This window comes from Pan paniscus, chromosome 7 (assembly GCF_029289425.2).
Source record: "Pan paniscus chromosome 7, NHGRI_mPanPan1-v2.0_pri, whole genome shotgun sequence".
Taxonomy (NCBI): Eukaryota; Metazoa; Chordata; class Mammalia; order Primates; family Hominidae; genus Pan; species Pan paniscus.
In genome coordinates, this window is record NC_073256.2 from 56426987 (window position 1) to 56442121 (window position 15135).

The following is a 15135-nucleotide window of genomic DNA, read 5'->3' on the forward strand; positions in this document are numbered from 1 at the left end:
AAAATCATTAGAAGAGCCTAGTTTTGCAATATTTAAAAATTATAAAACAGGGCCAGGCATGGTGGCTCACATCTGTAATCCCAGCACTTTGGGAGGCTGAAGTGGGCGGATCATGAGGTCAGGAGTTTGAGACCAGCCTGGCCAACATGGTGAAACCTCTTCTCTACTAAAAATACAAAAAATTATCCAGGCATGGTGGCGGGCACCTGTAGTCCCAGCTACTCGGGAGGCTGAGGCAGGAGAATCGCTTGAACTCGGGAGGCGGAGGTTGCAGTGAGCCAAGATCGTGCCACTGCACTCCAGCATGGGCAACAGTGCGAGACCCCATCTAAAAAAAAAAAAAAAATTATAAATAAGCCAGCATCATAAAAAGTGAGTAATGGCCTTGGAGAAGAAGAAGAAGCACAGAGAAAATACCCACAAATGCAAGAAAGAATGGTGCCCATTGTCATGTATTTCTCACCAGGATTCTTACCCTGGACTTTTCCTTTTACATAGTTGTGATAATGACATACACTCAAATGTACATCCAACTTTTTCCATATCACAGATGATTTTTGGATCTAGTTGGCTTTACTATTTTAAAACGGAAATGTTAAAGCCACCTGGGTAAATAATACTCTCCCAGTTATAAATCATCTATAAAGGATGGAGGCGCTAAAACAACAACCAAGAAAAGAAAAAAAAAACACTGTAGTAATGATCCAGCTAGCATTTCATAACTTTAGCTATGCAATTTCTTTCCCTTAAACCTCTCTTACTTTGCAACATTCCAAAGAGTAGGTATCTTTATAAATACTGTCTTGTGCCTTAACACAAAGCATCTAGCATGTGGCAGGCCAATTGCAGAGCCTCCAGGAAACGTCCCATATTTACCCAGAATGTTTACTAGGCATGGTCCAGAACCAAGAGATGTGTTGCAGGCAGGCAGCGGGGTGGCAGCCAGGCTTACAAATCATGAGCAAAATAAGCAGCAGTTGCCTTTGTTTTGAGCTAAGTTATTCTCTTAGGGCCAGTAGATAAGCCCTTGAATTAAATGAGCTTTGAAGAGGAAATAAAATGGGAGACAAAGGTCTTGCTAACTTCCCAGAAACAAGGTGTTTGTTTCTCTTTGGAGCCACACTGCATTCCACAGTAAAAGGAAGATGGATGGGAAGCTGCTGAATGACTCCAATTTTCATTGCTGTCCCTTTATGCTGTCCTTTTATCCCATTTCCTGATAAATATCATTAATTCCAGGAAGACAAGTGCTGCCTCATCTATCTGCAACACACAGAAGCCAGGCAAGCTGGTTGACATATTGTACATTTTTAGGCTAGGGCTGAAATGTAGTAGGTACACAATTCTGGCTGTGGCTGATAATTTTGAGACCAATGCTTGCCACCTGCCCTGTCAATGTGTCCTACAAAGAAAGAGTGGGGTCCAGGCGCAGTGGCTCACACCTGTAATCCCAACACTTTGGGAGGCCGAGGCGGGTGGATCACCTGAGGTCAGGAGTTCAAGACCAGCCTGACCAACATGGTAGAACCCCGTCTCTATTAAAAATACAAAAAAATTAGCTGGGTGTGGTGGTGCATGCCTGTAATCCCAGCTACCTGGGAGGCTGAGGCATAAGAATTGCTTGAACCTGGGAGGTAGAGGTTGCAGTGAGCTGATATTGCACCATTGCACTCCAGCCTGATCAACCAGAGCGAAAATCCATCAAAAAAGAAAAAAAAAAAGGAAGGAAGGAAGGGAGGGAGGGAAAGAAGGAAAGAAGGAAGGAAGGAAGAAAAAAGTGGGGCAAGGCAGCAAGAAGATGCTGACTTGTTTTCAGCAATCATCAGTTATGATTACTTCTCTTCTTTTACCAAAAACTTGGACCTCCAGCTTCCTGTAAACCTTTATCCCAGCTCTTACTGGTAGACATGCAGTGAAGCCAGAGGGAATAACAAGTACCCAGCACTTGAAAAACACTTTCAGTCAAGCATGGTGGCACATCTGTAGTCCCGGCTACTTGGGAGGCTGAGGTAGGACGATCACTTGAGCCCAGGAGTTCGAGGCTGCGATGAGCTATGATTGCACCTGTGAATAGCCATTGCCCGCCAGCCTAGGCAACAGAGCAAGACCCCATCTCCATTAAAAAACAAAACAAGGCTGGGCGCAGTGGCTCACGCCTGTAATCCCAGCACTTTTGGAGGCTGAGGCGGGTGGATCACCTGAGGTCAGGAGTTCAAGACCAGCCTGGCTAACATGGCAAAACCCCGTCTCTACTAAAAATATAAAAATTAGCTAGGCATGGTGGCGGGTGCCTGTAATACCAGCTACTCTGGAGGCTGAGGTGGGAGAATCCCTTGAACCCGGGAGGTGGAGGTTGCGGTGAGCCAAGATGGCGCCATTGCACTCCATCCTAGGCGATAAGAGCAAAACTCCATCTCAAAAAAAAAAAAAAGAAAAAAAACTATTCAATATCCAGAGTCCATGGGACTGTAAAATATATGATGGAATGAAATTTTAGCTGCTCTGAACTAAAATAAAAACAAAGTTTATTTCTATAGACTGCAGTTCCCAGTGTCAGTTGGGAAGTCCCTCTCTACATATTTGAAATACAATATATCCTTGCCCACTAAAGGTCACCAATCCCTCAGTAAATCATTCTCTTCTAGTCCAGATAATGAGTTGAAGACCAGGGATTTGCAGCAAGGCAGTATTCTAAATCCTTCAGATTCTAGAACCAGAAAGAGCAGGATGAAGACAATCCTAGGCAGAGTTCATCTGGGAGGCTGGTTTTGTTTTGTGGGGAGTTGTTTTTTAATATTAGCCCATACTTTTAGAGACCCTCCAAATGAGCAAGATACTTCCTGGAAATTTACCTTAAGGAAAAAATCTAAAGGAGAAGAAAAAATTCCATATAGGAAATTGTTGACTATAGTATTAATTCATACTGAAAAACAGAAAACAGGCTGTGCATCTTGCCTCACGCCTGTATCCCAGCACTTTGGGAGCCCAAAGCAGGTGGATCACTTGAGCCCAGGAGTTCAAGACCAGCCTGAGCAACATGATGAAACCCCATCTCTACAAAAAATACATAAATTAGCTGGGCATGGTGGTGCTCGCCTGTAGTCCCAGCTACTTGGGAGGCTGAGGTGAGAGGATTGATTGGGCCCAGGAGGTCGAGGCTATGATGAGCCGTGATCATGCCACTCCACTCCAGCTTGGGCAACAGAGTGAGATCCTGTATCAAAAAAAAAAAAAAAATTCCTGATTTTGATGAATGTCCTTACTGTTAGGAGTATTTAGGGGTAAAAGGAGCATGAGGTAGGCCGGGCGCAGGGGCTCATCCCTGTAATCCCAGCACTTTGAGGGGCCAAGGCAGGTGGATCACCTGAGGTCAGGAGTTCGAGATGAGCGTGGCCAACATAGCAAAATCCTGTCTCTACTAAAAATACAAAAATTAGCCGGGCGTGGTGGCGCGCACCTATAGTCCCAGCTACTTGGGAGGCTGAGGCAGGAGAATCGCTTAAACCCAGGAGGGGGAGGTTGCAGTGAGCCGAGATTGCACCACTGCACTCCAGCCTGGGTGACAGAGTGAGATGCCATCTCAAAAAAAAAAAAAAGTTCCCTGATTTTAATAAATGTCCTTACTGTTAGGAATTACATAGTTAAGTATTTAGGGTTAAAAGGAACATGAGGTACACAACTTACTTCCAAATGATTTTTAAAAAAATTTAGGCATACACCTGCGTGTGTATATCCAGAAAGAGAGAAGGTTGGGGAGAGGAAGCAGAGAGGATGAGCCTGATGGGCAAATGTGGTCAAATGTTAACCACTAGAGAACTGGGAGGAAGGGTTTGTAGGAGCTATTTGTACTGTTCCTGCAACTTTTTTTTAACATTTGAAATTATTTCAAAATAATGTTACCAAAAAAGTATATCTATGCAATGATTGCAATTATCAGAATTTTACATTCTTGCCAAAGGAAAGGAAACATGAGGGAAAAAGAAAATACCTGACCTGAATGGGCCAGACTGTGGGTGACATTTTCTTCTCCTTAAAAAGAAGTGCCAGGCTGGGTGTGGTGGCTCACGCCTATAATCCCAGCACTTTGGGAGGCCAAGGTGGGAGGATCACTTGAGCCCAGGATTTCAAGACCAGCCTAGGCAACATAGCAAGACCCCATCTCTATTAAGAAGGAAAATTTTTAAATAATTTTTTTAAAAAAGAAGGGCCAGTGTCAATCATGTTGCTTGAGACAAAAAAAAAAAAATTAACAATAACTAAACAAGTATAAGGGAATAAAGTAATTATCCAATGGAATGTCTGGGGGCTTCCAAAGTTTACTCAAAGACTCAAGATGTATGACTAAGTGCTCCTGGCACCACCTGCTGCCCAGGGAGAGGTATACGATGGTGACTATGGAAACGGGTGTTCTGTCAATCCCTAACGAACACACCAGCTTCTCAGAGGACATACCTTCATCATGGCCTCATTGTTCAAGTTCTCACTGATGATGGTGGCAGTTCCCAAGCTGCAGTTAGCAACCTTGGTGGCCGTTGCATTCATTGGCTTCACAGGATGAAGTCTAAAGAGAAGGGGAAAAGGATCTTTAGACCCTCCGGTCATGGCAAAACTGAGCAACTGCCCACTGCAAAGACGGCAGCCAGTAAGCCAGACAAGGGGCAGGTGGGTCATATGCTGCCCTCATCTCTGGGCCAAAGCACTCCAATGTCTCAGTTCCTGTGGAAACAAAAGCAGTCAGGACACGGCTGCCACATGCAAGCCAGGAAAGCATGTCCTTGTCCAGATGTCCTGATATCTTCACGGGACGCTTGGTCTTGTTACAAACATCAGAACATTAAAGGCAGTCTCTTATTTTTTGAAGTCAACTAGAGCCTAGGCATTCACTGTAAAACTCTGCAGAGGCTTCTGTCCCTCCACAGTAAAGACAGCTCAAAACAAACTTACAAGCCTCACGTTGGGGAGTGCTTGAAGAAGTTTTTGACACTGCTAGATACTACTACCACTCAATGCCAGTTAGTTCTGAGACAGTTAAGATACTGGTGGCATTGCGTTTCTGCAATGTGCGAGCTCCAAATCTGACCGTGCAGAACAATTCCTAAGCTATATTTACAGACTACTATTATGTTCTTGCTATAAACGCAGCAGTGTCTTGAGGTATTACCACCACAAGGGGCAGCCCTACCAGCAGGACAGTGACAGGTGGGTTGTCACATCAGACGTCTGTGTGGTTAGAAAGCCATAACCTCTGCAGGTAGGAAGCAAAGGGGGACATTGCTCACATTTACATAGACAATCTCCCCCATCTCTCACCTGTGCTTGGCTGACCCAGTTCCAGCGCCTGGCTGAGCTGAGACTGGATGTGTCTCCGAGGGTGAGACCCAGGCCTGGAGGAGTGGCTTCCTCTTGCCAAAATTTTCAACTCTACCAGCGGAGCCCTCTGCTGTGGCTTTTTTTTGAGATTCTGCTGTGCTGGTGTGGTGAGTGTCAGAATGTGCAGAGCTGGGGAAAGAGTGTGTGACAGGAAAGATCTCAGAAGGGGAAGGGCTGGGTACAGGATTGTCCAGGGATGTGCCAGGAGGCGGGCTTGGACTCCCATTTCCCATCGGTTTTTCTTCCTCGCCACCACTGGGGCCTGGCAGCTGTTTATCCAAGCTTGAGCTCTTGCCAAGATGTGGTTTGTGAATTCCGAACTCTGTGGTCTGCTCTGAAGGAGCTGTCACAGATGCCTGGGGTGCTTGCAGACTGAAATCACACAGGCCCTCCCCCAGTACCAACCTATCTGCCTCGCCACTGGGCCCCTTTCCCCTCTCAGGACAGGGGACTACCAAGCCCAAGGACAAAGCTCCTATGTCCAGAGTTGACGACTTTGCTGTCTCTCTATCATCTTCAACCTGATCTCCGTCATCTTCAACCTGATCTATTCTTTCATCATCCGATGCGACTTCAGGAATGGAAGGAAGGCTTAAGTTCAGATCGGCCATGATTGGAGATTTAAAATCTGAGACCAACTGAAGGTCACTCAAGGGGTCAGACAATAAACCTTCGTGGTCACTGGCTTTGCTCTGATACTGAGTCACAAGGGCATCCTCTCCCTCCATCCTAAAGAGTGGAGTGTCTTTCGCTGAGCTTGCTTCACTCATGGGGACTTCGGAGAAACTCTCCTCCTGGGAGGGGAGGAGGAGGTGATCCGCTGGGGAGGCTGGCGCACCGCACGTCGCTGGCCCAGGTGTGGTCACCGATTCCCTTTCTGAGTCCTCTGCGTGGGGAGACTCAGGAGGCTCTCCGTCAGACGCGTTTCCAGCAACAGACCATGCAGGGTTCAGCTCCTGGGGACAACTGCTGTGTCCTTCCACCAGCAAGGCAGCCCCCGCCACTGCCTCTTCCGTGAAGAGCTGCTCAGAAAATGACACACGCTTCTTGGTTTTCTTCTGGTCCTTGCGGAGGTTCAGACCCATCTCTTCCAGCTTCTGCATCATGGAATCAATGGAAGGGACCGATGCTCCCATGGGAAGAGGGGGCGCCACTTCTTCAACTGCATCCCTGGCTTTGCTCTCCACAAGAGACCCAGCCTGACTCTCCAAGTCTCTGTCTCCTCCTGCTGCAAGCTCCCCAACAGGGCTCACAGCTCCATCACTGCTGAGTGAAAGGGCAAACGGTACTTCCTGGGCTTCTCCAGATGATGGGCTGTAGTCTTGTTTTTTGCAGGGGAATCTCGGAAGTTCTTCCTCTTGTCGCCCTGTTTCAGGCTGCTCTGGGAGAGACTCCTCCAACTCAAGGCTGCTGGTGTTCTTCTCTGTGCCTGTCTCACGGGTCCTGCCCATCAGAGAATCTTCTGTCCCTTTATTTGCTGGAAAGGATGGCTGTTTGAAAAGTGATCCCAGGGCAGAAGAACCAGAATTTGGAACCGGTGTTAAACTCTCAGTTTGCAACTCTGCCTTAGGGAGCAGGGGTGGTTCTTCAGACTTGGCCTGGCCCCTGTCTACGAGAGGCCAGCTTTCAATTGGAGTGGATGTGGAAATGGGAGCTGCTATGGGAGATGAGAGAGGGGAGAAGACAGAAGGACTCTCAGAGGACTGTGTGTCTGCACCATGTCCCAATTCAGAGGGGACAGGTGCCTGGCCAGAGCTAGAAGGAAGAGGAGGAAGAGAGGAAGGGGAGTCAGTGGGGGAAGGAAGCCTGGCTGTGGGTTGCGCCTCTGGAGACACTTCCAGTCTGCAAAAAGGACAAAATAAAATCTGCAGGTCAGTGCAGATGCATCACGAGAGACAAAGAAAATACACAAAAACAAGTCATTCACCAGGGGAGAACGTCTTTACACGTGGGGCAGTACCTTAAGAAGTTAAAAAAGGAATGCTAGCCGGGCGCGGTGGCTCACGCCTGTAATCCCAGCACTGTGGGAGGCCGAGGCAGGCGGATCACCTGAAGTCAGGAGTTCAAGACCAGCCCAGTCAACATGGTGAAACCTCATCTCTACTGAAAAATACAAAAATTAGCCAGGTGTGGTGGTGTGCACCTGTAGTCCCAGCTACTCGGGAGGCTGAGGCAGGAGAACTGCTTGAACCTGGGAGGTGGAGGTTGCAGTGAGTTGAGATCGTGCCACCGCACTCCAGCCTGGGCGATAGAGGGAGACTGTCTCAAAAAAAAAAAAAGGAACACTAACACTTAACATACACAACAGACACTTTTATAACCAAGCAGATCCGTCACACAAAAGTCTGTTGCAATAGAAATGAAAAGATCCTGGTAAAGCAATAGCCTCTGGTTTCTTGTGGTGATTAACACAAGGCCCGAGCATTTGATTATTACAGGACAAAATGCACCTAAAAGGTTTAAAGTGGTTAAAGATGTAACACAAAGCAACAGGCACAGATAAGTTTAAGAGGAACAGTGTGTATGTGTGTGTATGTGTGTGTGTGTGTGTGTGCATGTCAAAGTAAGCAGAATCTCTAAAAAAAAAATCTCACTCCCCAGACCACAGAAATATTGTCAATGTGAATGTGAGTCACACAGAAAAGCAGAAGTCCCCAAGGCCAGTCCCCAAGGCTTATGCCGGCTCTTACAACAAGGGGCAGAGTGGACACAAAGAACCGTCACTGTCACTTGAGAGAGGACCGAGGGTCTCTCATACCAGAAACCAATGCCAAAAGGCAAGGAGGCAGGATAACATCTGGCTCAAAGGGAAATGTGAGATAAGAACTTCGAAAACACAGGTTCTGCATACACTACAACCCAAACTCAGTATTCCCAACTTGCAACACCCACAATCTGCTACAAACCACTGCGTTCCACTGAGATCTGATAAGCTGACTGAAAGGACAGACCATGCCTGCTGGGCAGTAGCTCTGAGCTGGGAAACATCACTGCAATTTATACAGGGCAGGCCAGGCTGGCAGTAGGGACTGGTTAAAAAAATAATTTAGACCAGCAAACCTTTGGCATATATGGGTACTATGATATTATGGGACCCACAAGAGCTGGTCTAACGTAAGCCTGAAAACCACCAATGGCGAGGCAGAAATGCCCTGCACGAGAAGAGCCAAAACTCACCGGGGCTTGACAGCTCTGGTCTGGGGAGCCCTCGGAGAGGAAATTGGAGGTTTCGGTTCAGACTTGGACTCTGGCTCAGCTTCTGGTTCTGTGATCTGCACATCTTCAAAGAGGTTCAGGGAGCTGCTCTGTCTGGAGACAACAGCTGCAGTATCTTTCTCAGATCTTCTCACAAGGTCTTCAGCAGGCCCCGATGCGTCCTCCCCTGGCTTAACCCCCATCAGCATGCCTTCCTTCTCCCTCCCTGGGACCATGAGAGGGTTTTCACCTTCACTGCCCTTAGCCACATCCTTCTTCCCCGTCATCAGAGACAGCAAAGAGGACCTCCTGCTCTCTGGCTTCTTGCTCTCCTTAGCTTCTTTTGTGGCCTCTGAGTTTGCGGGGGCCATGTTTTCCCTGAGGTCCCCACTGACCAGTGGGGCAGGTCGGTAGGACGGCAGGGTCATAGACTTCAAGGAGTCCTTGGTGGAAGATTCGGAGAGCTGCCTGTCAGAAGACAGCCCACCTCCTTCAGCAGGCTCCTTCCAAGACCCAGCCGCCAGGTTCTCTGTAGAAGAGAACAAATGCTTCTTTCTGAAGCCCTTGGGGGATGGGGAGGAGGACGGGCTGCTATCCTTGGTCTCACCCTTGGCTTCTGGCTGCTCCAGGTAAACATGGTTCCCATTGATGCAGACATTAGAGCGGGAAAGGACATCATTCTTAGACCGAAGGCCACCAAGAAAGGAAAGTCCTTCCTTCTTGGGAAGGGTAAAGTTGACCTGGTTCAGTTGCTTAAGATCCGTACTCGCTGTTCTCTTGTGAGACATGACTTTGGGAAGAAAAAGAACAGAAAGGGGATAAGATGTTAAACGGGTGGTTTGCAGTGTAGGGGCATCTGTCAACGTCTGGATACCTTTCTGGTTGCCACAACTTGGAGGGGGTGTGCTGCTGTTTGTATCTAGCAGGTAGAGGACAAGGATGATACTGAACATCTTACAACGTATAGCACAGCCCCCCACGACAAAGGCCTGTCTAGTCTAAACTGTCCACAGTGCTGAGGTTGAGAAACTCTGGATTAAACCAATGAAAAGGGTAGCACTCTTGGTAGAGTAGCAGAATCCGGCCAATGGGAGGGATTTAGACATTGAAATTGAAGTTCAAAATACATAATTAACTCAGAGCTAAAGGAAGCAGATTCCTTGGCTTCTGATAAGGCTATATCCCACAAGGGTTGAGCACATCACAGGAACTCAATAACTACCTGATGAATTAATGAAATGTCAGAATTACCATAAGGTTCCATGGTTTTACCCTTAAAAAAAAGAAAAAAAAAACTTGGAAGACACTCATTCTGTCAGCTCTAAAAGCTTGTACTAGTGGACATCATTTATAGAGCCAGGAACTCTGGAAAAGGAATTTATACATTCTTAGAAACCAGAGGGTATAATCCCAGCACTTTGGGAGGCCAAGGCAGGTGGATCACTTGAGGTCAGGAGTTCAAAACCAGCCTGGCCAACATGGTGAAACCCCCAACTCTACTAAAAATACAAAAATTCACCGGGTGTGGTGGCACGGACCTGTAATCCCAGCTATTCGGGAGACTGAGGAAGGAGAATTGCTTAAACCCAGGAGGCGGAAGTTGCAAAGAGCCAAGATTGCACCATTGCACTCCAGCCTGGGTGACAGAGCAACACTCCATCTCAAAAGAAAAGAAAAGAAAGAAAGGAAGGAAGGAAGGAAGGAAGGAAGGAAGGAAGGAAGGAAGAAAGAAAGAAGGAAAGAAACCAGAGGGCTTAGAAATAGAGAGGGCATCTCAGCCATGGGCAATGGTTCACACCGGTCATAAGAGCCCTTTGAGAGGCTGAGGCAGGAGGATCACTTGAAGCCAGGAGTTTCAGACCAGCCTGGGCAACATAGTGAGACATCATCTCTAAAAAAAAAATTTTTTTTAATTAATCAGGTGTGATGGTGCACACCTGTAGTCCCAGCTCCTCAGAAGGCCAAGGTGAGAGGATTCCTTGAGCCCAGGAGTTGGAGGCTGCTGTAAGCTATGATCGCGCCACTGCACTCCAGCGTGGGCAATAGAGCAAGACCCTGTCTCTAAAACAAACAAACAAAAAATATTTTAAAAAAAGAAACAGAGAGGGCATTTTTTTTTTTTTTTGAGACAGAGTCTCACTCTGTCACCCAGGCTGGAGTGCAGTGGCACGATCATAGCTTACTGCAGCCTCTACTTCCTGAGCTCAAGCAATCCTCCCAGCCTAGCCTCCTGAGTAGCTGGGACTACAGGAGTGTGTCATCACATCTGGCTAAGTTTTATATTTTTTGTAGAGACAGGGTTTCACCATGTTGCCCAGGCTGGTCTCAAACTCCTGGGCTCAAGCAATCTGCCTGCCTCAGCCTCCCAAAGTGCTGGGATTACAAGCGTGAGCCACCACGCCTGGCCTTAGAGAGGGCATCTTAACCACCGCTATCATCACCCCCACCACCATGATTTTGTAATTGAGGAATTGAATTAAACTCTTTCTCTTGAGATTTGCCTGTTTCTTCTCTCTCAGAACGAAGCATGGTAAGTGGAAGAAGAGAGGTCAAGCAGGAAGAGGCAGAAACTCACCATCCGAGGCCGAGGAGGACTCATCCTCATTGTCATCTTCATCCCACTGGGACTGAAAGTCTCCGGGACGAAGCAGCACTTTTTCTGGCTTTGAAGTCGGCAGGACAGACATGGACTGGGAAAGAGGCGTCTTCTGCAAATTTGACTTGGAAAGTAAGGTCTTGATCTTTGATTTCTTTTTCTTGTCTTTGCCCACAGACTCATCATCACTGTCGACCGAAGGTGTCGTGCTAGGGATGATGGCGGAGGCGGTGTCTGACCCACTGTCCTTATTCTTCCCCTTGATCTTGTCCTTCAGCTTTCCAAATGGATTCCGAGACTTGTCTTTCATAGAAAGGTCAAACATGCTGGCAGTCATGTTGTTTCTCATAAACTGGATGTCAACCTCAATTTCTCCTCGCTCCTTGTCCTTCTTTCCTGGTTTGGATTTCAACTTATACCACCTGAAAGGAGAAAGGCTGAGGAGTTACCTTTGAATGGAAGCAACTGCAACAATGTTCACAATCCCCATGAACTGGCCTCTCCTCTCTGCTACCAGCAGCCTCTTCAATGCATGCATTCTCATGCTTTCTCTTCGGGAAGTGGTAGATGAGAGCAGAATTTTTTTTTTTTTTTTTTTTTTTGACACAGAGTCTTGCTCTGTCACCCAGGCTGGAGTGCAATGCTACCATCTCGGCTCGCTGCAGCCTCTGCCTCCTGGGTTCAAGTGATTCTCCTGCCTCAGCCTCCTGAGTAGCTGGGATTACAGGAGCGCGTGACCATGTCCAGCTAATTTTTGTATTTTTAGTAGAGATGGGGTTTCACCATGTTAGCCAGGCTGGACTCAAACTCCTGACCTCAGATGATCCGCCCGCCTCAGCCTCCCAAAATGTTGGGATTACAGGCGTGAGCCACTGCACCCGGCTGAGAGCAGAATTTGCACTTTTATTTCTTTTGTTTTGTTTTTTATTTTGCACTTTTATTTTTGAGAAGACATGCGCTAGACAAAGATAGGATCCAGTGTTGTGCTTAGCGTATAATCACCTCAAATCCTGATTCAATAAAGAGCTCATTCTAAAAATAAAGAAAAAAAAATATTCCATGGAATCACTTCCGATGAGTGATGTTTTCCTTCAGTAGGGTAAAAATGCAAAGATCAGGGCAGGTGCGGTGGCTCACACCTGTAATCCCAGCACTTTGGGAGGCTGAGGTGGGTGGATCACAAGGTCAGGAGTTCGAGACCAGCCTGGCCAATATGGTGAAACCCCATCTCTACTAAAAATATAAAAAATTAGCCGGGTGTGGTGGCAGGCGCCTGTAGTCCCAGCTACTCAGGAGACCGTGGCAGGAGAATCACTTGAACCCAGGAGGCAGACATTGCAGTGAGCCGAGATCGCACCACTGCACTCCAGCCTGGACAACAGAGTGAGACTCCATCTCAAAAAAAAAAAAAAAAGCAAAGATCATACACAAACAGCTAAGAAGGGTGGCGTGCAAATGATGTATAATTAAATCTCAGAGAAAATCAAGTTTGTAGTAAGGAATGGTCCCTGCCAGGGAGTAAAAAAAATAATAATAATACAACACAGAATTAAAAAAAAAAAAAAGTGGGGAGGGGGTTGGGCATGGTGGCTCACACCTGTAATCCCAGAGATTTGGGAGCCTGAGGCAGGAGGATCACTTGAGGCCAGGAGTTCAAGACCAGCCTGGGCAATATTGCGAGACTCCATCTCCATAAAAAATTAAAAAATTTGCCAGCATGGTGGTGTGCGCCTATACTCTCAGCTACTCAACATGAGCCTAGGAATTCGAGGCTGCAGTGAGCTATAATTGCACCACTGCACTCTAGTCTGGGTGACAAAGTGAGACTCTGTTTCTAAAAATAACTAAATAAAAATAAAGAATTTTTTAAAAGAGTGAAATCAGGCTAGGCACAGTGGCTCACACCTGTGATACCAGTACTTTGGGAGGCTGAGGCAGGCAGATCACCTGAGGTCAGGAACTCAAGACCAGCCTGGCCAACATGGTGAAACCCCGTCTCTACTAAAAATACAAAAATTAGCCGGGCATCATGGCGAGCACCTGTAATCCCAGCTACGCAGGAGGCTGAAGCAGGAGAATTGCTTGAACCCGGGAGGCGGAGGTTGCAGTGAGCCAAGATCATGCCACTGCACTCCAGCACTCCAGCTTAGGCGACAGAGCCAGACTCCATCTCAAAAAAACAACAAAAAAAGTGAAATCAGTCAGTTAGAAAATGACAAACACTATATGAGTCCACTTATGTGAGGTTCCTGGGTTAGTCAAATTCATCCAGTCAGAAAGTAGAATGGTGATTGCCGGAGGAGGGGAAGGAGAGAATGAGGAGTTAATGTTTGATGGGTATAGAGCTTCAGTTGTGGAAAATGAAAAAGTTCTGGAGATGGATGGCAGTGATGATCACACAACAATGTGAATATTCTTAATGACATTGAACTGCACACTTAAAAATGGTTAAAATGGGGCCAGGCACAGTGGCTCACGCCCGTAATCCCAGCACTTTGGGAGGCCAAGGCAGGCAGATCACTTGAGGTCAGGAGTTTGTGACCAGCCTGACCAACATGGTGAAACCCCATCTCTACTAAAAATACAAAAAATAGCCGGGTGTTGTGCCACATGCCTGTAATTTCAGCTACTCTAGAGGCTGAGGCAGGAGAATCGCTTGAACCCAGGAGAGGGAGGTTGCAGTGAGCCAAGATCACACTACTGCACTCCAGCCTGGGTGACAGAGTGAGACTCTGTCTCAAAAAAACAGGTTAAAATGGTAAATTTAATGTTACATATATTTTGCCACAATAAAAAAAAATGGTTAGTTGGAAAGGAAGCCTTCTTCCCTAGCTTAATAATCAGAAAATGTCACATTTCAAACACTATCCAAGAATTACACTTGGTCATTTGCAACCCACTTCAAGATGTGAAAAATGACATTATACCAGTCCAACTCCACTGAGAGACAAGCTTCAGAAAAAGGAGATCTCATGGCATTCATTTTCCATTTAGGAGCCCTATACCTTTGGTGAACTGTAAGAATGTGAGCCAGGTTGGGTACAGTGGCTCACACCTGTAATCCCAGTGCTTTGGGAGTCTGAGAGAGGAGGATTGGTTGGATCCAGGAGTTTGAGACCAGTATAGGCAACAAGGCAAGATCCCATTCTCCAAAAAAAAATTTTTTTTTTTTTGAGACAGAGTCTCGCTCTGTCCCCCAGGCTGGAGTGCAATGGCGCGATCTCGGCTCACTGCAACCTCCGCCTCCTGGGTTCAAGTGATTCTCCTGCCTCAGCCTCCCGAGTAGCTGGGACTACAGGTATATGCCACAATGCCCAGCTATTCTTTGTATTTTTAGTAGAGACAGGGTTTGGTTAGACAGGCTGGTCTCAAACTCCTGACCTCAAGTGATCCACCCACCTTGGCCTCCCAAAGTGCTGGGATTACAGGCATAAGCCACCAAGCGTGGCTAAAAATATTTTTTTTTAATTAGCTGGGTGCAGTGGTGCGTACTTAATAGTCCCAGCTACTTGGGAGGTTGAGGCAGGAGGATCACTTGAACCCAGGAGTTCAAGGCTGTAGTAAGAGCTATGATTGCACCACTGCACTCCAGCCTGCGCAACAGAGTGAGACCCTATCCCTTTCAAAAAAAAATGTGAGCCCAGTTTGTAGCAAGACCATACAATGGGACAAATAACTCCAAATACCTGGTCTATAGTGAGCTGTCCACCAGGTCACCCTCACAAACTGAGAACTCACATTCTGAAGTTCTTTTCGGTGACCTATTTAAGAGCGGAAGGTAGTGGACTTAAAGGAAATGATGGTTTTGCCCAAATGAGCACAACTTCCTCTTTCACCTTCAGCCATGGCTGGTGGCTCGCTCACAGGGCAGACCCCTGCCCCCACTGCTACGGCTCCTTCTACACTTAGAGGAAAGGCACAGGGGAAAGTCGAAACCTAACACCTAAACAGCACCTGTGGCATACCTGACACTG

The 15135-nt window shown here is 47.0% G+C and overlaps 1 protein-coding gene across 3 annotated transcripts in view; it reads right to left on the reverse strand.

Moving 5' to 3' along the window:
• Positions 1-15135, reverse strand: part of RAB11FIP1 (RAB11 family interacting protein 1) — a 38956-nt gene that overhangs the window by 5324 nt on the left and 18497 nt on the right. Inside the window, exons 2-5 of one of the 3 annotated variants that reach the window (XM_034965943.3) lie at positions 11141-11583; positions 8548-9355; positions 5311-7212; positions 4453-4561 (exon numbers count right to left, since the gene is read on the reverse strand). In XM_034965943.3, coding sequence (XP_034821834.2) covers positions 4453-4561; positions 5311-7212; positions 8548-9355; positions 11141-11583 — 3262 coding nt within the window. Of the gene's footprint in view, positions 1-4452; positions 4562-5306; positions 7213-8547; positions 9356-11140; positions 11584-15135 lie in introns of those variants that run through there. The other 2 variants (XM_034965945.3, XM_034965944.3) reach the window with 2 other exon arrangements.